This window comes from Coregonus clupeaformis, chromosome 15, assembly GCF_020615455.1.
Source record: "Coregonus clupeaformis isolate EN_2021a chromosome 15, ASM2061545v1, whole genome shotgun sequence".
Lineage (NCBI taxonomy): Eukaryota > Metazoa > Chordata > Actinopteri > Salmoniformes > Salmonidae > Coregonus > Coregonus clupeaformis.
In genome coordinates this window covers 16,118,579-16,141,573 of record NC_059206.1, presented here as the reverse complement: position 1 = coordinate 16,141,573, position 22,995 = coordinate 16,118,579, and the positions used below count along the sequence as shown (strand labels likewise).

Sequence of the window (22,995 nt, the reverse complement as noted above, 5' to 3'; positions counted from 1 at the left end):
AGGTGGATGGATTATCTTGGCAAAGGAGAAATGCTCACTAACAGGGATGTAAACAAATTTGTGCACAAAATTTGAGAGAAATACGCATTTTGTGCATATGGAACATTTCTGGGTTATTTTATTTCAGCTCATAAAACATGGGACCAAGACTTTACATGTTGCATTTTATGTTTTTGTTTGGTATATACAGTGCATTCGGAAAGTATTCAGACCCCTTTGTTTTTATCCACATTTTGTTAAATTACAGCCTTATTCTAAAATTGATTAAATTGTTTTTTTTTCCCGCTCATCAATCTACACACAATACCCCATAATGACAAAGCAAAAACAGGTTTTTAGAATTTTTTGCAAATGTATTAAAAATAAAAAACAGATCACATTTACATACAGTATTCAGACCCTTTACACAGTACTTTGTTGAAGCACCTTTGGCAGAGATTACAGCCTCGAGTTGTCTTGGGGATGACGCTACAAGCTTGGCACACCTGTATTTGGAGTTTCTCCCATTCTTCTCTGCAGATCCTCTCAAGCTCTGTCAGGTTGGATGGGGAGCGTCGCTGCACAGCTATTTTCAGATCTCTCCAGAGATGTTCAAGTCTGAGGTCCTGAGCACTCTAGAGCAGGTTTTCATCAAGGATCTCTCTGTACTTTGCTCCATTCATCTTTGCCTCGATCCTGACTAGTCTCCCAGTCCCTGCCGCTGAAAAACATTCCCACAGCATGATGCTGCCACCACCATGCTTCACTGTAGGGATGGTGCCTGGTTTCCTCCAGACGTGACGCTTGGAATTCAGGCCAAAGAGTTCAATCTTGGTTTTATCAGACCAGATAATATTTTTCTCATGGTCTGAGAGTCCTTTAGGTGCCTTTTGGCAAACTCCAAGCGGGCTGTCATGTGCCTTTTACTGAGGAGTGGCTTCCGTCTGGCCACTCTACCATAAAGGCCTGATTGGTGGAGTGCTGCAGAGATGGTTGTCCTTCTGGGAGGTTCTCCCATCTCCACAGAGGAACTCTGGAGCTCTGTCAGTGTGACCATTGGGTTCTTGGTCACCTCCCTGACCAAGGCCCTTCTCCCCCGATTGCTCAGTTTGGCCAGGCGGCCAGCTTTAGGAAGAGTCTTGGTGGTTCCAAACTGATTTCCATTTAAGAATGATGGAGGCCTCTGTGTTCTTGGGGACCTTCAATGCTGCAGACAATCAACTCATCCCAAACCATCTCAATTGGGTTGAGGTCGGGTGATTGTGGAGACCAGTTCATCTAATGCAGCACTCATCACTCTCCTTCTTTGTCAAAAAGCCCTTACACAGCCTGGAGGTGTGTTGGGTCATTGTCCTGTTGAAAAACAAGTGATAGTCCCACTAAGTGCAAAACAGATCACTGACAGTGTCACCAGCAAAGTACCATCACACCACCTCCTCCATGCTTCATGGTGGGAACCACACATGTAGAGATCATCCGTTCACCTACTCTGCGTCTCACAAAGACACGGCGGTTGGAACCAAAAATCTCAAATTTGGACTCATCAGACCAAAGGACAGATTTCCACCGGTCTAATGTCCATTGCTCGTGTTTCTTGGCCCAAGCAAGTCTCTTCTTATTATTGGTGTCCCTTTAGTAGTGGTTTCTTTGCAGCAATTTGACCATGGAGGCTTGATTCACACAGTCTCCTCTGAACAGTTGATGTTGAGATATGTCTGTTACTTGAACTCTGTGAAGCATTTATTTGGGCTGCAATCTGAGGTGCAGTTAACTATAATGAACTTATCCTCTGCAGTAGAGGTAACTCTGGGTCTTCCATTCCTGTGGCGGTCCTCATGAGAGCCAGTTTCATCATAGCGCTTGATGGTTTTTGCGACTGCACTTTCAAAATTCTTGAAATGTTCCATATTGACTGACCTTCATGTCTTAAAGTAACGATGGACTGTCATTTCTCTTTGCTTATTTGAGCTGTTCTTGCCATAATATGGACTATTTGGTCAAATATAATCTTCTGTATAACACCGCTACCTTGTCACAACACAACTGATTGGCTCAAACACATTAAGAAGGAAAGAAATTCCACAAATTCACTTTTAAGGCGGCACACCTGTTAATTGAAATGCATTCCAGGTGACTACCTCAGGAAGCTGGTTGAGAGTGCCAAGAGTGTGCAAAGCTGTTATCAAGGCAAAGGGTGGCTACTGTGGCCCCGTGTAGCTCAGTTGGTAGAGCATGGCGTTTGCAACGCCAGGGTTGTGGGTTCGTTTCCCACGGGGGGCCAGTATGAAAAATGTATGCAATCACTAACTGTAAGTCGCTCTGGATAAGAGCGTCTGCTAAATGACTAAAATGTAAAAATGTACTGAAGAATCTCAAATATCAAATATATTTAGATTTGTTTTAACACTTTCTTTGGTTACAAGGTTCCATATGTGTTATTTCATAGTTGTGATGTCTTCACTATTATTCTACAATGTAGAAAATAGTAAAAATAAAGAAAAACCCTTGAATGAGTAGGTGTGTCAAACGTTTGACTGGTACTGTATATATAAAAATATTAAGAGTTCCTGGTTAGCCAGTTTGGCTAAATATAATCAGGGTTAGCAGGATTAGGTACTGTACATGTAGCTATCTTGGCATTTTAACTATAGACTCTTACCGGTGTATGGATTATGATGATTCACGGCAGACTGAAACGCTTTCAAATCCTTCCCACTCTGCTTCAATCACTTCAGACTGCTTTAGCCACAGAAGACAGAGCTGTGTCGATACCAGCAGCTGTATTCAGGACAATACTGGTAATGAAAGTTGTGCATGTAGTCCATGATGAAAATATTAGTAAATTCAATGGATCTTTCAAAAATCCGCGGTAGCAGAGAGCAGGATGTGCCATTTGACAGAGAAGCCTTGAGTGACAGAATGGACTCTCTTTCTCATGAATGTCCCAGGCCCCCTAATTATCTCAAATAATAATGGCTAGGAAAGATTCAGTATTTTCTCTGTGTCTAAACAGCTTCGTGATTTTTCACATTTTGTTTACAGTTTACATAGAAGTTTGTTATTAAGGCACATCAAAGTTCACATGTTCAAGAAGGTATATCTGCAAAAACAGTTTTTGATAAACTTTTTATTTTTTAAAGTTAAAATGCCTCCTGTCAAGTAGTGATGTAAGCCCATCTTTCTGTAACGGGTCACGTATAATGACATTTCATTTAAAATAGCCAAAATATAAATGTAATTGCCATAGATTGTACAGACAAGATCCCTGAACCAATAACATTTTGTTGTATTCATGCAAGTGATAGGGGTTGAAGCTATTGAAGTTTTATTTATTTATTACAGAATTAATTTAATTGAAAACAGCCAAATAAGAAAATAATGCAGTGGATTGGAGAGGTCCCTGAACGTATTACAGTTGGTTTGAGATTTCTATGTCGTGGTTACAAAGCTATTGAAGTTTTTCACTTAACACTAGGTTTAAATTGCACTTTTTAAGACTACAAGGAGAATCAGTCATAGAAATTAACGTAAAATATATTTATTTAAACGGAAGGGAACAGCAAAAACAAGGGGTGTAACTTGTTCTCCATCATACGCTGATTTTAGAATATGACACTTAAATAATCCTGGCATGTTCCGTTGAAGAGGTATTGACGAGCAAAGTCTGAATCTTGAATATAAAGCTAACTACACCGCACATATCTTTGCCTAGCTAGCTATCTGACAGCACAGCAACAATTTATTTAGCTAATTCATTTGTTTACCTAATTCCTAGCTATAGCTAGCCTTTTGCAATTTGCTCTTTTTACATGTTGAATGTCTGTCTGACAGCTCTGACATGTCATGTGACCATTCTGTCCTTCATTGGTTTGTTGGAGTGTATTAGCCAATGATGACCAGTAGGTAGTCATATCGTCTTTGCAGAGCTAAATTCTTCGATAACAACTTTGGTAGTCAACATGTAATTACAGCAGAATACCTAGCTACTAGCCATACATTATTACAGGCTAAAGAGAATGTGTTTTTATTTTTACATTTAAAAAAAAAAACATTTTTAATCATTTAGCAGACGCTCTTATCCAGAGCGACTTACAGTTAGTGAGTGCATACATTTTCATACTCTCTGCATGGCTACAGAATACCATATAACTAACTACATTACAGTAACTGTGCCTCAGGCTCTGATCAGTATTTCCCCTACCTCACTCTATTTCCCAGGCTAAGGACCTATGGTACAAGGTGAAACCTTGTGGCCGCCTGGTGAGGCCTGTGGCGCCCACACGCATCCCCGGGCGCTACCTGACCCACCAGGAGGGCCTCCCCAAGCTCCCGGTGCCCTCCCTCCAGCAGACGTGCGAGCGCTACCTGGCCGTCCTGGAGCCCATCGTGGATGAGGAGGAGTTGAGCCACACCAAGCAGCTGTTGGCAGAGTTCCAGAAGTCTGGGGGGGTTGGGGATAGGCTGCAGAAGGGCCTGGAGATGAGGGCCCGCAAGACTGAGAACTGGGTGAGTTGGCTGAAATCAAACCCTTACCCCATGATGGCATTTATAGATTCATAGGCAAAGCCATCCAGAGGGCTAGGGGGACAATTACCTAGGGATTGGGGTTAGGCTACAGTTTCATTTGAAATGAGGAGTTAGACTGAGGAGGCATAGGACAGACAAGATTAGGGTCGTCTGGTGATGGACAGTCTGTCTCTGTCAGTCATTGTGGCAACCACGGTAATGATGGTGTCGCTGAATGCACATAACATTATGTACTCAAAGGTAGTACAGTATTTTACTATATAACGATATTGATGCACGGACCGGTTTGGGTTTTGCTTTACCTTCTATAACAGTATTTGAATGTTTGTTAAATATGATATGCCGTGTGTACATTTTTTTATAGTTTACTCCGCTACTTGAGTCATCCCTCTCCATGCTGCTTTCCACAAAGACCTAGCCCCGCCCCCTGTCACTCAAGGAGCGCATTTGTTGTTGCTCGACCATGAGACAATGGTCAATGCAGCACATGCAGCAATGTTGATGACTATGATACTGTTTCCACTTTACTTCTTATAAATCCACAAGCATTCTTCTACAGCTAGTTTGTCTTTTCTTAGCATGTTGTGGCTAAGTCGTGTAAGCCGCTAATTCTCATCGCTAGTTAGATGGCTAACTCAAGGTTTTGCTCGCCTGAGGTAGAGTATCTCATGATAAGCTGTAGACCACACTATTTACCAATATTTTTCGTAGCTGTCTATTTACCACCGCAAACCGATGCTGGCACTAAGATTGCACTCAGTGAGCTGTATAAGGCCATAAGCAAACAGGAAAACGCTCATCCAGAGGCAGCGCTCCTAGTGGCCGGGGACTTTAATGCAGGGAAACTTAAATCCGTTCTACCGCATTTCTACCAGCATGTTAAATGTGCAACCAGAGGGAAAAAAACTCTAGACCACCTTTACTCCACACACAGAGACGCGTACAAAGCTCTCCCTCGCCCTCCATTTGGCAAATCTGACCATAACTCTATCCTCCTGATTCCTGCTTATAAGCGAAAAGTAAAGCAGGAAGCACCAGTGACTCGGTTAATAAGGAAGTGGTCAGATGACGCAGATGCTAAGCTACAGGACTGTTTTGCTAGCACAGACTGGAATATGTTCCGGGATTCTTCTGATAGCATTGAGGAGTACACCACATCAGTCACTGGCTTCATCAATAAGTGCATCGATGATGTCGTCCCCACAGTGACCGTGCGTACATACCCCAACCAGAAGCCATGGATTACAGGCAACATCCGCACTGAGCTAAAGGGTAGAGCTGCCACTTTCAAGGAGTGGGACTCTAACCTGGACGCTTATAAGAAATCCCGCTATGCCCTCCGACGAACCATCAAACAGGCAAAGAGTCAATACAGGACTAAGATTGAATCGTACTACACCGGCTCTGACGCTCGTCGGATGTGGCAGGGCTTGAAAACTATTACAGTCTACAAAGGGAAGCACAGCCACGAGCTGCCCAGTGACACAAGCCTACCAGACGAGCTAAATCACTTCTATGCTCGCTTCGAGGCAAGCAACACTGAAGCATGCATGATAGCATCAGCTGTTCCGGACGACTATGTGATCACGCTCTCCGTGGCCGATGTGAGTATGACTTTTAAGCAGGTCAACATTCACAAGGCCGCAGGGCCAGACGGATTACCAGGACGTGTACTCCGAGCATTCGCTGGACCAACTGGCAAGTGTCTTCAGTGACATTTTCAACAGTCTGTAATACCAACATGTTTCAAGCAGACCACCATAGTCCCTGTGCCCAAGAACACTAAGATAACCTGCCTAAATGACTACCGACCCGTAGCACTCACGTCTGTAGCCATGAGGTGCTTTGAAAGGCTGGTCATGGCTCACATTAACACCATTATCCCAGAAACCCTAGACCCACTCCAATTTGCATACCGCCCCAACAGATCCACAGATGATGCAATCTTTATTGCACTCCACACTGCCCTTTCCCACCTGGACAAGAGGATCACCTACGTGAGAATGCTATTCATAGACTACAGCTCAGCATTCAACACCAACAAACTATTGTGGTCCAAACACACCAAGACAGTCGTGAAGAGGGCACGACAAAGCCTATTCCCCATCAGGATACTGAAAAGATTTGGCATGGATCCTCAGATCCTCAAAATGTTATACAGCTGCACCATCGAGAGCATCCTGACTGGTTGCATCACCGCCTGGTATGGCAACTGCTCGGCCTCCGACCGCAAGGCACTACAGAGGGTAGTGCATACGGCCCAGTACATCACTGGAGCCAAGCTTCCTGCCATCCAGGACCTCTATACCAGGTGGTGTCAGAGGAAGGCCCTAAAAATTGTCAAAGACTTCAGCCACCCTAGTCATAGACTGTTCTCTCTGCTACCGCACGACAAGCGGTACCGGAGGGCCAAGTCTAGGTCCAAAAGGCTTCTTTACAGCTAATCATGGCTACCCGGACTATTTGCATTGCCCCACCCCAACCCCCTCTTTTACGCTGCTGCTACTCTGTTTATTATTTATGCATAGTCACTTTAACTCTACCCACATGTACATATTACCTCAATTACATCGACTAACCGGTGCCCCCGCACATTGACTCTGTACCGGTACCCCCTGTATATAGCCTCCCTACTGTTATTTTATTATACTGCTGCTCTTTAATTATTTGCTATTTTCAATTTTTTACTTAACACATTTGTTTTTCTTTTCTTAAACTGCATTGTTGGTTAAGGGATTGTAAGTAAGCATTTCAGTGTAAGGTCTACACCTGTTGTATTCGGCGCATGTGGCAAATAAAATTTGATTTGACTAGCTAGCTAATAAATGTACTGAGTCAGAGTGAACGTAGCTAGCTATACAGCCTGATTCCAGTGATGGTGTAGGCCTAAATCAGCATCTTGTTTTCGCAACAGTATCTTCTAAATCAAATAAGAATACGCAAAGCATGAATATGTTAGCTACATGAAGTAGCTAAGAGAAAACATTTAATGTTGCCAAAGATTATAGGGTCCCCTGGGAAACACTGATCAACACTTTGGTTCCTACCCTATCACCACTCATTCCTGGCATTTTCATTCATTGTCATGTCAATCAACACTGTATTCAAAGTGCCCACTATTTTCTTCTAACTATAGAATTAGAATAATCGTTATTTTTCCATGATTCCAACAGTTCACCCAAGTGTTTTGATCTAAATCGCAAGTCAAATTGCAATTAACATTTGGTAAAAAATAAGGCTTCAATTTTTTTTCTTCCATATCGTGCAGCCCTACGTGGCAGTGTGGAAATTATCTCAAATGAATGCAGGAAATGCCAACATTTATGAAAAATTATTTTTGATTGAAGTTTAATTGAACAGTATAAAACAATCAGAATGGAGAGAGACCCATTGAAATAACTTAGAATGTATGTTTTACCACCCTAGGGTCACGCATTACTCAAAAACATAGAATACCGTCATAGCGTCAAAAATATACCGTGATATGATAGTTTGGCCATATCGCCCAGCCCTACTCAAAGGCAAGGCTAGCGATTTGGTGTCGTTGTACAAGTGGCCTGTGGTTATAGTGTCAGAGACTGCTATTCTTTGAATAAAATCGAAGGCCACTTTTATCTATGATGAGAAACCTGTACCATGGATTAATTCCACAAACTGAACAGAGATACATTGTTATTACACAGGAACATTCTTTAGACAAGACTAGATTGGAATAAAAACTTCTCAAGGGCAAAGTTGAGAATGGTTCACTCTTATTTTTTTATAAGGCATCCCTTTATTTGACCATTCTTTCTCTCTCTCTCTCTTTCAACCGCTCCCTCTCTCCCCAGCTGTCAGACTGGTGGCTGACTACAGCCTATCTGGACTACCGGATGCCTGTAGTGGTCCACTCTAGTCCCGGGGTGGTCTTACCCCGCCTGGAGTTCAGCGACCGCCAGGGACAGATGAGGTGAGACGAACCAAGTCCCCCCCACATAGACGCCAGTAGGGACCAACATAACACTCAACTTTGTACAAATTCCCCACCACCACCACTACATCTTTACCATTGGAAACACCTTTGTTACAGAATGCTTGTATGTACTGTATGTATCGGTAGTCACAATCAAGCAATTACTATGTTATGTGTGTATGCTGTCCCTAGCTCTGCTTTAGGTAACTTACTGTCATGTAAATACAGTCCTCTCTTGCACTGCTGTCGTGTATTACTGTTAGCAGTCATTGCAAGTCATTACTCCTGTGTAACAACCTTCACACTTTCTCTAACACCACCTCTACTCCCATATCACTTCAGTGTGTATTTTCATGTAACAGACATGTCACCACGACACAAAACCGGGGCCCTGTGTCATTCACCTGCTAATGTGAACTCAAGCTGCCATTCACCTTTCCAGTACAGTGTTGCCAATTGGGTGACATTCCACTATGGGGTCAGTGTGCTCTGTGCTGCATACGGTCCTGTTGAGATTCATAAGACCTTTGTACACACTACCCTTCAGACTGCACCCCCCCCACCCCCTCTCTCTATTCAAAGTGCAGTAGCGGATCACTGAAGTAAGCACTGCAGCACATGGGCCCCTATTGGTTACATGTATAGAGGATTAGGTGGTCTATTGACATGGGTTACATGTATAGAGGATTAGGTGGTCTATTACGTTTACATTTACATTTACGTCATTTAGCAGACGCTCTTATCCAGAGCGGCTTACAAATAGTCTATTGACATGGGTTACATGTATAGAGGATTAGGTGGTCTATTGACATGGGTTACATGTATAGAGGATTAGGTGGTCTTGACATGGGTTACATGTATAGAGGATTAGGTGGTCTATTGACATGGGTTACATGTATAGAGGATTAGGTGGTCTATTGACATGGGTTACATGTATAGAGGATTAGGTGGTCTATTGACATGGGTTACATGTATAGAGGATTAGGTGGTCTATTGACATGGGTTACATGTATAGAGGATTAGGTGGTCTATTGACATGGGTTGCATGTATAGAGGATTAGGTGGTCTATTGACATGGGTTACATGTATAGAGGATTAGGTGGTCTATTGACATGGGTTACATGTATAGAGGATTAGGTGGTCTATTGACATGGGTTACATGTATAGAGGATTAGGTGGTCATTGTGGCAGAGAAATGGCTTGTTATCTGAGCTAAGACCATGTTGTTTTCACCTCATTGATCACGCTAATAATCCCCTGTTGGTTTTTATCAAATGTATTTGTATTTTTTATGTAATTTCTACTAGTTTAAAGGGTTTTATCGGTTATTATATCTCACTGCAATTATGTTGTGCACTGTTCAGAATATCACACCATCAATATTTTTATGATTTAGTCCAGGCATAGTCATTGCTCGTCTTACTAGACGCATGCGTCTCTCTGCAACTTAATTGGTGGCTCACGGCAACAACCTGAATGAATGCGTTGTTTTACTCAGTCAGCTGAATTTGCTGCATAGTTCATAGAACCATGGTTACCTGAGTAACCTTTGACATCTGTGGCTGGGACAAACGGAGCGGTAAAAGCAGTTTCTGGCGCATCTTTAAATGATTTTCTTCCTACTAATTCGGCTCTAGATTTAGAACGGTTGAAGCTAGTACCAACTATGACCCCATTACTGAAAGCTAGGATTCTCAGGAACACGTACGCATCTTCTGTTTGCGCATATGAGACAAGCTGTGCAGAACTCGTTAGAATGGAGAGTGATGAATCTGCACAGAATAACTGAGGGAAATGAATTTATTCTCCACAAACGATCATTCACAAAGATTGCTTGATGATCATCCCAGATGTTTTCCTGAACTTTTCAATACCTTTCTTACTTCAGACTAAAATGTGTCATTACCTGGTTTGACATATCTTTGTGCTATTATTTTATTAAGATAATAGCAATAAGGTCAGATTCAAAAGATCCATACAATTATTTTTGCACATTGTTTCTTATACCCTCAAGTGACCTAAAATAGTGTTAGAGAATCAAATAGCTTGATGTTAATAGTATCTTTAAAATAATGTATGAATCCATTTGATATCATGTATGAATCACTTTGACTTTGTGAACCCCCAACCCCCACTCCGATGAATATGGCGGCTCGCCCAGTGATTTTGTTTGACAAAAGTGGCTCCCTCAGAAATGTTAGTTACTACCACTGATTTACTCTATCATACTGTATCAATTTTGAAACCCAATCACAGCTTTCAAGGTGATCTAAGTTAATAGTAAACTTGAGATGTTAGGTGAAGATATGGCAGGCGTACTCCATAAAAAAAGACAAGCAATTAATTATCCATAGCATTTTTAGAAGCACCCTTTACATGTATATTTTGTACCCATTCACTCAAATACATTGCCCTAACATGGAACTTGTAATAACATCATCTTGCTCAAATCTCTCCACCCAGGTTTGCTGCCAAGCTGATCGCTGGCGTTTTGGACTTCAAGACAATGATTGACAAGTGAGTGCCAGTGCTCCTTGTCTTGTGTCTGTCTGACACAGTTTAATCAGAGCGCAAAATCAAATCCAAGGCCATTAAAGAGCCATGTCAAATTGACTCAGATTGTACCAGGATCTGATTTCCTGCCCCTAATCCTGCTAACCCTGATTATATTTAGCCAAACTGGCTAACCAGGAACTCTTAATATTTTTATATATACAGTACCAGTCAAAAGTTTGGGGACACCTACTCATTCAAGAGATTTATTTTTACTGTTTTCTACATTGTAGAATAATAGCAAAGACATCAAACCTATGAAATAACACACATGGAATCATGTAGTAACCAACATTTTTTGAAACAAATCAAAATAGATTTTAGATTCTTCAAAGTAGCCAACCTTTGCCTTGATGACAGCTTTGCACACTCTTGGCATTCTCTCAACCAGCTTCATGAGGAATGCTTTTCCAACAGTCTTGAAGGAGTTCACACATATGCTGAGCACTTGTTGGCTGCTTTTCCTTCACTCTGCCATCCAACTCATCCCAAACCATCTCAATTGGGTTGAGGTCGGGTGATTTGTGGAGGCCAGGTCATCTGATGAAGCACTCCATCACTCTCCTTGGTCAAATAGCCCTTACACACCCTGGAGGTGTGTTTTGGGTCATTATCCTGTTGAAAACAAATGATAGTCCCACTAAGCGCAAACCAGATGGGATGGTGTATCGCTGCTGAATGCTGTGGTAGCCATGCTGGTTAAGTGTGCCTTGAATTCTAAATAAATCACTGACAGTGTCACCAGCAAAGCACCATCACACCAACTCCTCCATGCGTCACAGTGGGAACCGCACATGCGGAGATCATCCGTTCACCTACTCTGGGTCTCACAAAGACACGCCGGTTGGAACCAAAAATATCAAATTTGGACTCATCAGACCAAAGGACAGATTTCCACTGGTCTAATGTCCATTGCTCGTGTTTCTTGGCCCAAGCAAGTCTCTTCTTATTGGTGTCCTTTAGTAGTGGTTTCTTTGCAGCAAGTCGACCATGAAGGCCTGATTCATGCAGTCTCCTCTGAACAGTTGATGTTGAGATGTGTCTGTTACTTGAATTCCGTGAAGCATTTATTTGGGCTGCAATCTGAGGTGCAGTTAACTCTAATGAACTTATCCTCTGCAGCAGAGGTAACTCTGGGTCTTCCATTCCTGTGGCGGTCCTCATGAGAGCCAGTTTCATCATAGCTCTTGATGGTTTTTGCGACTGCACTTGAAGAAACTATCAAAGTTCTTTAAATGTTCCGCATTGACTGACCTACATGTCTTAAAGTAATGATGGACTGTCATTTCTCTTTGCTTATTTGAGCTGTTCTTGCCATAATATGGACTTGGTCTTTTATCTTCTGTATGCCACCCCTACCTCGTCACAACACAACTGTTTGGCTGAAACGCATTAAGAAGGAAAGAAATTCCACAAATTAACTTTTAACAAGGCACACCTGTTAATTGAAATGCATTCCAGATGACTACCTCATGAAGCTGGTTGAGAGAAAGCCAAGCGTGTGCAAAGCTGTCATCAAGGCAAAGGGTGGCTATTTGAAGAATCTCAAATATAAAATCTATTTTGATTTGTTTAACACTTTTTTTGGTTACGATTCCATATGTGTTATTTGAACAAATGTATGCACTCACTAACTGTAAGTCGCTCTGGATATGAGCGTCTGCTAAATGACTAAAATGTAAAATGTCAAAACTTTTGACAGGTACTGTATGTGTGTGTGTGTGTGTGTGTGTGTGTGTATATATATATATATATATATATATATATATATATATATAGTGAGGGAAAAAGTATTTGATCCCCTGCTGATTTTGTACGTTTGCCCACTGACAAAGAAATGATCAGTCTATCATTTTAATGGGAGGTTTATTTGAACAGTGAGAGACAGAATAACAACAAAAAAATCCAATGTTATAAATTGATTTGCATTTGAATGAGGGAAATAAGTATTTGACCCCCTCTCAATCAGAAAGATTTCTGCCTCCCAGGTGTCTTTTATACAGGTAACGAGCTGAGATTAGGAGCACATTCCCTTAAGAGGGGTGCTCCTAATCTCAGTTTGTTACCTGTATAAAAGACACCTGTCCACAGAAGCAATCAATCAATCAGATTCCAAACTCTCCACCATGGCCAAGACCAAAGAGCTCTCCAAGGATGTCAGGGACAAGATTGTAGACCTATACAAGGCTGGAATTGGCTACAAGACCATCGCCAAGCAGCTTGGTGAGAAGGTGACAACAGTTGGTGCGATTATTCGCAAATGGAAGAAACACAAAATAACTGTCAATCTCCCTCAGCCTGGGGCTCCATGCAAGATCTCACCTTGTGGAGTTGCAATGATCATGAGAACGGTAAGGAATCAGCCCAGAACTACACTGGAGGATCTTGTCAATGATCTCAAGGCAGCTGGGACCATAGTCACCAAGAAAACAATTGGTAACACACTACGCCATGAAGGACTGAAATCCTGCAGCCTCCGCAAGGTCCCCCTGCTCAAGAAAGCACATATACATGCCCGTCTAAAGTTTGCCAATGAACATCTGAATGATTCAGAGGAGAACTGGGTGAAAGTGTTGTGGTCAGATGAGACCAAAATTGAGCTCTTTGGCATCAACTCAACTCGCTGTGTTTGGAGGAGGAGGAATGCTGCCAATGACCCCAAGAACACCATCCCCACCGTCAAACATGGAGGTGGAAACATTATGCTTTGGGGGTGTTTTTCTGCTAAGGGGACAGGACAACTTCACCGCATCAAAGGGACGATGGACGGGGCCATGTACCGTCAAATCTTGGGTGAGAAACTCCTTCCCTCAGCCAGGGCATTGAAAATGGGTCGTGGATGGGTATTCCAGCATGACAATGACCCAAAACACACGGCCAAGGCAACAAAGGAGTGGCTCAAGAAGAAGCACATTAAGGTCCTGGAGTGGCCTAGCCAGTCTCCAGACCTTAATCCCATAGAAAATCTGTGGAGGGAGCTGAAGGTTCGAGTTGCCAAACGTCAGCCTCGAAACCTTAATGACTTGGAGAAGATCTGCAAAGAGGATTGGGACAAAATCCCTCCTGAGATGTGTGCAAACCTGGTGGCCAACTACATGAAACGTCTGACCTCTGTGATTGCCAACAAGGTTTTTTGCCACCAAGTACTAAGTCATGTTTTGCAGAGGGCTCAAATACTTATTTCCCTCATTAAAATGCAAATCAATTCATAACATTTTTTACATGCGTTTTTCTAGATTTTTTTGTTGTTATTCTGTCTCTCACTGTCAACCTACCATTTAAAATTATAGACTGATCATTTCTTTGTCAGTGGGCAAACGTACAAAATCAGCAGGGGATCAAATACATTTTTCCCTCACTGTACTACACATACATATATACATACATACATGCATGCATGCATGGGTGGTCCTCTGTAGCTCAATTGGTAGAGCATGGCGCTTGTAACGCCAGGGTAGTGGGTTCGATCCCCGGGAACACCCATACGTAAAAATGTATGCACGCATGACTAAGTCGCTTTGGATAAAAGCGTCTGCTAAATGGCATATTATTTACATACATAAACAGTGCCTTCGGAAAGTATTCAGACCCCTTGACTTTTTCCACATTTTGTTACATTACAGCCTTATTCTAAAATTGATTCCAAATATATATATATATTTTTAGAAAGTTGTGCTAATTTATAATTTAAAAAACCCTGAAATATTACATTTACATAAGTATTCAGACCCTTTACTCAGTACTTTGTTGAAGCACCTTTGGCAGCGACTACAGCCTCGAGTCTTCTTGGGTATGACGCTACAAGCTTGGCACACGTGTATTTGGGGAGTTTCTCCCATTCTTCTCTGCAGATCCTTTCAAGCTCTGTCAGGTTGGATGGGGATCGTTGCTGCACAGCTATTTTCAGGTCCAGGCTCTGGCTGGGCCACTCAAGGACATTGTGACTTGTCCCGAAGCCACACCTGCGTTGTCTTGGCTGTGTGCTTAGGGTTGTTGACCTTTTGGAAGGTGAACCTTCGCCCCAGTCTGAGGTCCTGAGCGCTCTGGAGCAGGTTTTCATCAAGGATCTCTCTGTACTTTGCTCCGTTCATCTTTGCCTCGATCCTGACTAGTCTCCCAGTCCCTGCCGCTGAAAAACATCCCCACAGCATGATGCTGCCACCACCATGCTTCACCGTAGGGATGGTGCCAGGTTTCCTCTAGACGTGACACTTGGCATTCAGGCCAAAGAGTTAAATCTTGGTTTCATCAGACCAGAGAATCTTGTTTCTCATGGTCTGAGAGTCTTTAGGCTTTGCCTTTTGGCAAACTCCAAGCGGGCTGTCATGTGCCTTTTACTGAGGAGTGGCTTCCGTCTGGCCACTCTACCATAAAGGCCTGATTGGTGGAGTGCTGCAGAGATGGTTGTCCTTCTGTAAAGTTCTCCCATCTCCACAGAGGAACTCTAGAGCTCTGTCAGAGTGACCATCAGGTTCTTGGTCACCTCCCTGACCAAAGCCCTTCTCCCCCGATTGTTCAGTTTGGCCGGGCGGCCAGCTCTAGGAAGAGTCTTGGTGGTTCCAAACTTCTTCCATTTAAGAATGATGTAGGGCACTGTGTTCTTGGGGATCTTCAATGCTGAAGAAATGTTTCGGTAGCTTGGTTTTTGCTGTGACATGCTCTTTCAACTGTGGGACCTTTATATAGACATGTGTGTGCCTTTCCAAATCATGTCCAAGCAATTGAATTTACCACAAGTGGACTCCAATCAAGTTGTAGAAACATCTAAAGGATGATGAATGGAAACAGGATGCACCTGAGATCAATTTCGAGTCTCATAGCAAAGGGTCTGAATACTTATGTAAATAAGGTATATCTGTTTTCTATTTTTAATAGATTTTGTAAAATTTCTAAAAACCTGTTTTCACTTTGTCATTATGGGGTATTGTGTGTAGATTGCTATGGATAAAAAAATATTTCAATTTTAGAATAAGGCTGTATCGTAACAAAATTTGGAAAAAGTCAAGGGGTTTGAATACTTTCCAAAGGCACTGTGTATAAGGTATGACAGCAATCCAAGCTTTGGTTTTGTTTAGCTGGCCAGTGTTTCAAATTTCAACTTTTTAGCATTTGTGGCTCAAATCCAATGCAAGTCAATTGCACCTATATTAGCATTTTCACACTTGTCCAAATCATTTTAAAGTATCTAAAATTGATTGTGTAGCTCAATGAAGTTACTTATAGATGATTTGGACAGGAAGCATGAAAATGCTAAAGTAAATACCATTGACTTACATTGAATTTGTGCCACAAATGCTAAAAAGTTAGCGTTTGAAAGTTAGCATTGATAGTGCCTATACACAGAGTATACAAAACATTAAGACCATCTGCTCTTTCCATGACAGACTGACCAGGTGAAAGGTGTGATCACTTATTGATGTCACTTGTTAAATCCATTACATTCAGTGTAGATGAATGGGAGGAGACAGGTTAAGGAAGGATTTTTAAGCCTTGAGACAATTGAGACATGGATTGTGTATGTGTGCCGTTCAGAGGGTGAATGGGCAAGACAAAATATTTAAGTGCCTCTGAACGGGGTATGGTAGTAGGTGCCAGGCGCACCGGTCTGTGTCAAGAACTGAAATGCTGCAACGCTCAACAGTTTCCCGTGTGTATCAATAAAGGTCCACCAACCAATGGACATCCAGCCAACTTGACACAACTGTGGGAAGCATTGGAGTAAGCATGGGCCAGCATCCCTGTGGAACGCTTTCGACACCTTGTAGGGTCCATGCCACGATGAATTGAGGCTGTTCTGAGGGCAAAAGGAGGGGTGCAACTCAATATTAGGAAGGTGTCTATAAAACAGTGCAGATGAATCAGATCTTTTTTTTTTTTTTTTTACGTATCTGTATAGTCTTTAAGTATATTTGGTTATACTTTTCTTAACCTCTCATGAGAACTATATACAGACAACGCACAAACACACATTTTTGTTTAAATACAGTGAGGGAAAAAAGTATTTGATCCCCTGCTGATTTTGTACGTTTGCCCACTGACAAAGACATGATCAGTCTATAATTTTAATGGTAGGTTTATTTGAACAGTGAGAGACAGAATAACAACCAAAAAATCCAGAAAAACGCATGTCAAAGATGTTATAAATTGATTTGCATTTTAATGAGGGAAATAAGTATTTGACCCCTCAAAAAACATGACTTAGTACTTGGTGGCAAAACCCTTGTTGGCAATCATAGAGGTCAAACGTTTCTTGTAGTTGGCCACCAGGTTTGCACACATCTCAGGAGGGATTTTGTCCCACTCCTCTTTGCAGATCTTCTCCAAGTCATTAAGGTTTCGAGGCTGACGTTTGGCAACTCGAACCTTCAGCTCCCTCCACAGATTTTCTATGGGATTAAGGTCTGGAGACTGGCTAGGCCACTCCAGGACCTTAATGTGCTTCTTCTTGAGCCACTCCTTTGTTGCCTTGGCCGTGTGTTTTGGGTCATTGTCATGCTGGAATACCCATCCACGACCCATTTTCAATGCCCTGGCTGAGGGAAGGAGTTTCTCACCCAAGATTTGACGGTACATGGCCCCGTCCATCGTCCCTTTGATGCGGTGAAGTTGTCCTGTCTCCTTAGCAGAAAAACACCCCCCAAAGCATAATGTTTCCACCTCCATGTTTGACAGTGGGGATGGTGTTCTTGGGGTCATAGGCAGCATTCCTCCTCCTCCAAACACGGCGAGTTGAGTTGATGCCAAAGAGCTCCATTTTGGTCTCATCTGACTACAACACTTTCACCCAGTTCTCCTCTGAATCATTCAGATGTTCACTGGCAAACTTCAGACGGGCCTGTATATGTGCTTTCTTGAGCAGGGGGACCTCGCGGGCGCTGCAGGATTTCAGTCCTTCACAGCGTAGTGTGTAACCAATAGTTTTCTTGGTGACTATGGTCCCAGCTGCCTTGAGATCATTGACAAGATCCTCCTGTGTAGTTCTGGGCTGATTCCTCACCGTTCTCATGATCATTGCAAACCCACGAGGTGAGATCTTGCATGGAGCCCCAGGCTGAGGGAGATTGACAGTTCTTTTGTGTTTCTTCCATTTGCGAATAATCGCACCAACTGTTGTCACCTTCTCACCAAGCTGCTTGGCGATGGTCTTGTAGACCATTCCAGCCTTGTGTAGGTCTACAATCTTGTCCCTGACATCCTTGGAGAGCTCTTTGGTCTTGGCCGTGGTGGAGAGTTTGGAATCTGATTGATTGATTGATTCTGTGGACAGGTGTCTTTTATACAGGTAACAAGCTGAGATTAGGAGCACTCCCTTTAAGAGTGTGCTCCTAATCTCAGCTCGTTACCTGTATAAAAGACACCTGGGAGCCAGAAATCTTTCTGATATGAGAGGGGTCAAATACTTATTTCCCTCATTAAAATGCAAATCAATTTATAACATTTTTGACATGCATTATTCTGGATTTTTTGTTATTCTGTCTCTCACTGTTCAAATAAACCTACCATTAAAATTATAGACAGATCATTTTTGTCAGTGGGCAAACGTACAAAATCAGCAGGGGGATCAAATACTTTTATCCCTCACTGTATATACAGTGGGGAGAACAAGTATTTGATACACTGCCAATTTTGCAGGTTTTCCTACTTACAAAGCATGTAGAGGTCTGTAATTTTTATCATAGGTACACTTCAACTGTGAGAGACGGAATCTAAAACAAAAATCCAGAAAATCACATTTTATGATTTTTAAGTAATTAATTTGCATTTTATTGCATGACATAAGTATTTGATCACCTACCAACCAGTAAGAGTTCCGGCTCTCACAGACCTGTTAGTTTTTCTTTAAGAAGCCCTCCTGTTCTCCACTCATTACCTGTATTAACTGCACCTGTTTGAACTCGTTACCTGTATAAAAGACACCTGTCCACACATTCAATCAAACAGACTCCAACCTCTCCACAATGGCCAAGACCAGAGAGCTTTGTAAGGACATCAGGGATACAATTGTAGACCTGCACAAGGCTGGGATGGGCTACAGGACAATAGGCAAGCAGCTTGGTGAGAAGGCAACAACTGTTGGCGCAATTATTACAAAATGGAAGAAGTTCAAGATGATGGTCAGTCACCCTCGGTCTGGGGCTCCATGCAAGATCTCACCTTGTGGGGCTTCAATGATCATGAGTAAGGTGAGGGATCAGCCCAGAACTACACGGCAGGACCTGGTCAATGACCTGAAGAGAGCTGGGACCACAGTCTCAAAGAAAACCATTAGTAACACACTACGCCGTCATGGATTAAAATCCTGCAGCGCACGCAAGATCCCCCTGCTCAAGCCAGCGCATGTCCAGGCCCGTCTGAAGTTTGCCAGTGACCATCTGGATGATCCAGAGGAGGAATGGGAGAAGGTCATGTGGTCTGATGAGACAAAAATATAGCTTTTTGGTCTAAACTCCACTTGCCGTGTTTGGAGGAAGAAGAAGGATGAGTACAACCCCAAGAACACCATCCCAACCGTGAAGCATGGAGGTGGAAACATCATTCTTTGGGGATGCTTTTCTGCAATGGGGACAGGACGACTGCACCGCATTGAGGGGAGGATGGATGGGGCCATGTATCGCGAGATCTTGGCCAACAACCTCCTTCCCTCAGTAAGAGCATTGAAGATGGGTCGTGGCTGGGTCTTCCAGCATGACAACGACCCGAAACACACAGCCAGGGCAACTAAGGAGTGGCTCCGTATGAAGCATCTCAAGGTCCTGGAGTGGCCTAGCCAGTCTCCAGACCTGAATCCAATAGAACATATTTGGAGGGAGCTGAAAGTCCATATTTCCCAGCGACAGCCCTGAAACCTGAAGGATCTGGAGAAGGTCTGTATGGAGGAGTGGGCCAAAATCCCTGCTGCAGTGTGTGAAAACCTGGTCAAGACCTACAGGAAACATATGATCTCTGTAATTGCAAACAAAGGTTTCTGTACCAAATATTAAGTTCTGCTTTTCTGATGTATCAAATACTTATGTCATGCAATAAAATGCAAATTAATTACTTAGAAATCATACAATGTGATTTTCTGGATTTCCAAATACTTGTTCTCCCCACTGTATATCAAATAATTGTGTTTGTGCGTTTTCTGGTTGGCAGCAGACAGCTTTTATCTAGCTTTACTTAGAGATGACAGTTTAATCACTGTGTTAATGCTGCGATATGTAACTTTTTGGCCGACCCAACAAAATTCACATAAATGTGAGTTATAGTTCTGTCATTCTCATTGTCCACAAGTCTAAGAAACGGTAGATCTCTGTGCTCTGTTTCTATGCTTCCTTTTTTAAAGTTTCGTTTTTGCATCTTTTACTTTGGGTTTTGTACACCAGCTTCAAATAGCTGAAAATACAATATTTCAAATGTATTGGTCACATACACATGGTTAGCAGATGTTGTGAGTGTAGCGAAATACTTGTGCTTCTGGTTCCGACAGTGCAGCAATATCTAGCAAGTAATATCTAACAGTTCCACAACAAAAACCTAATACACACAAATCTAAGTAAAGGAATGGAATAAGAACATATACATATATGGATGAGCAATATTTGTGGTTATGGAAAATATATTTCACAGAGGTTTAGATGGTACAATGATTCTCTACACTATACTTGCTTGTTTTGTTACAGAAACTGAAATTAGGTGAACTATTCAAATTTTAGCAACCAGGAAAGGGTGGAGAGATTTCTGCATAGTTCATCTTTAAGTGTATTGCCACAAGTTGACATCAGTGGTCATTACTGTGTGGATAACGCCTGAGTCATAATTATGGAATCATCACGTAGGCCTTATGACTGAATGTTCAAGAAAATTCCTGTCTAAACAGTTGAAGGACTTCAATGAGTCCGTAAATCTAAATTTGACCATCCACCTCTCATTGTTCGGTCCACAGTGAGACGTTACCAGTGGAGTTCCTGGGTGGGAAGCAGTTGTGTATGAACCAGTACTATCAGATCCTGTCCTCATGTCGCGTCCCCGGCCTGAAGAGAGACACTGTGGTCAACCATGCCCGTAGTTCCAGGCCTCCCACTCACATCACTGTGGTGCACAACTTCCAGGTAAACCAAGAAAGATCTATGGAACGTGAAAGTGAAGTGTAGTCCAAAGGCGTTTATTTCATGTTTTGTCAATGGGTATGTGTAATTACAAAAAAGAAAATGATGCATCTGCACACTCTGTAACTCCAATGCAGTTGATTGTTTAGACGTCACAGCTACTGTACACCTTGCCAAATCAGGATGGTGGTCATTATTGCACGCTACAGAAAACTGAGCATTTCTTTTTGGACAAGGCCAATTAGTCACACCCTGTTTCAGTCAGTTTGGTGGTTACTGAACACGACCCAAGCTGAGCATTTTCTTCTGTCTACAAGTTGTTTGTGAATACATACTTTCTCTCCCGTCTCTCCTCCTCCATCAGTTCTTTGTCCTGGATGTGTACAACAGCAACGGCACCCCGCTGACGGTAGACCAGCTGTACATGCAGCTGGAGAAGGTCTGGAGCTCGTCCCTGCAGACCAACAAGGAGCCCATCGGCATCCTCACCTCTAACCAACGCAACAGCTGGGGCAAGGCCTACAAGAACCTCATCAAGGGTGAGGAAACAAGGAGATGAGTTGGTGCAAAGGTAGGGAAAGGGGCTGTGTCTCAATATAGTGGTTTCCTCTCTTTGAATCCTTTCACTTCAACTGTGCTGATGTGGAAGAACTGGGTCAGAGGTGAGAACTGGAGTCAAATTAGATTAGAACTGGGTTAGAACTGTTACAACTGGGTTAGAACTGTTACAACTGGGTTAGGGTAAGTGTGAATAACAAGTAGGTTGGTGTCTGTCCTTTTCTCCACCTAGATAAGACTAACAAAGACTCTGTGCGGGCCATCCAGAAGAGCATCTTCACAGTGTGTCTGGATGCTCCCATGCCCTGTGTCTCTGACGAGCTGTACCGCAGCCGGGCCGCTGTCCAGATGCTCTACGGTGGGGGCAGTCGCTGGAACAGTGGCAACCGCTGGTTCGACAAGACTTTGCAGGTGACGCTACACACACACACACACACACACACCGATGCTCCACGGAGGGGGCAGTCGCTGGAACGGCAGCAACACACATGTACAGTACACTCACTCACACAGAATACACACAAACACACACATACAGAATACACACCAACACACACATACAGAGTACACACTGTATGTATGTTCCCCTTCTTGAAGTAGTCTACAGGGTTTCTTCTGGATTGAAAAGGGATTTAGGCGGTGGGCGTCGCAGGGGGCACGGTCGGCCCGTCGGCGTAGCTACATTTTAGAGAACATTTTAGAGCCTCCCATTTGGCGGTGTAGAGATGTCTTTGTATTTTTATGCCAATTCCTGCAATTCTACACATATTTATATATACAGTGGGGAGAACAAGTATTTGATACACTGACGATTTTGCAGGTTTTCCTACTTACAAAGCATGTAGAGGTCTGTAATTGTTATCATAGGTACACTTCAACTGTGAGAGACGGAATCTAAAACAAAAATCCAGAAAATCACATTGTGTGATTTTTAAGTAATTAATTTGCATTTTATTGCATGACATAAGTATTTGATCACCTACCAACCAGTAAGAATTCCGGCTCTCACAGACCTGTTAGTTTTTCTTTAAGAAGCCCTCCTGTTCTCCACTCATTACCTGTATTAACTGCACCTGTTTGAACTCGTTACCTGTATAAAAGACACCTGTCCACACATTCAATCAAACAGACTCCAACCTCTCCACAATGGCCAAGACCAGAGAGCTGTGTAAGGACATCAGGGATAAAATTGTAGACCTGCACAAGGCTGGGATGGGCTACAGGACAATAAGCAAGCAGCTTGGTGAGAAGGCAACAACTGTTGGCGCAATTATTAGAAAATGGAAGAAGTTCAAGATGACCCTCGGTCTGGGGCTCCATGCAAGATCTCACCTCGTG

At 42.7% G+C, this 22,995-nt stretch overlaps 1 protein-coding gene across 1 annotated transcript in view; it reads left to right on the top strand.

The window, feature by feature from the left end:
* Positions 1 to 22,995, top strand: part of crata (carnitine O-acetyltransferase a) — a 43,153-nt gene that overhangs the window by 6,690 nt on the left and 13,468 nt on the right. Inside the window, exons 2-7 of the mRNA XM_041897536.2 lie at positions 4,198 to 4,485; positions 8,337 to 8,455; positions 10,922 to 10,975; positions 20,937 to 21,102; positions 21,464 to 21,638; positions 21,890 to 22,068. Of these exons, the coding sequence (XP_041753470.1) occupies positions 4,198 to 4,485; positions 8,337 to 8,455; positions 10,922 to 10,975; positions 20,937 to 21,102; positions 21,464 to 21,638; positions 21,890 to 22,068 (981 nt within the window). The remainder of the gene's footprint in view (positions 1 to 4,197; positions 4,486 to 8,336; positions 8,456 to 10,921; positions 10,976 to 20,936; positions 21,103 to 21,463; positions 21,639 to 21,889; positions 22,069 to 22,995) is intronic.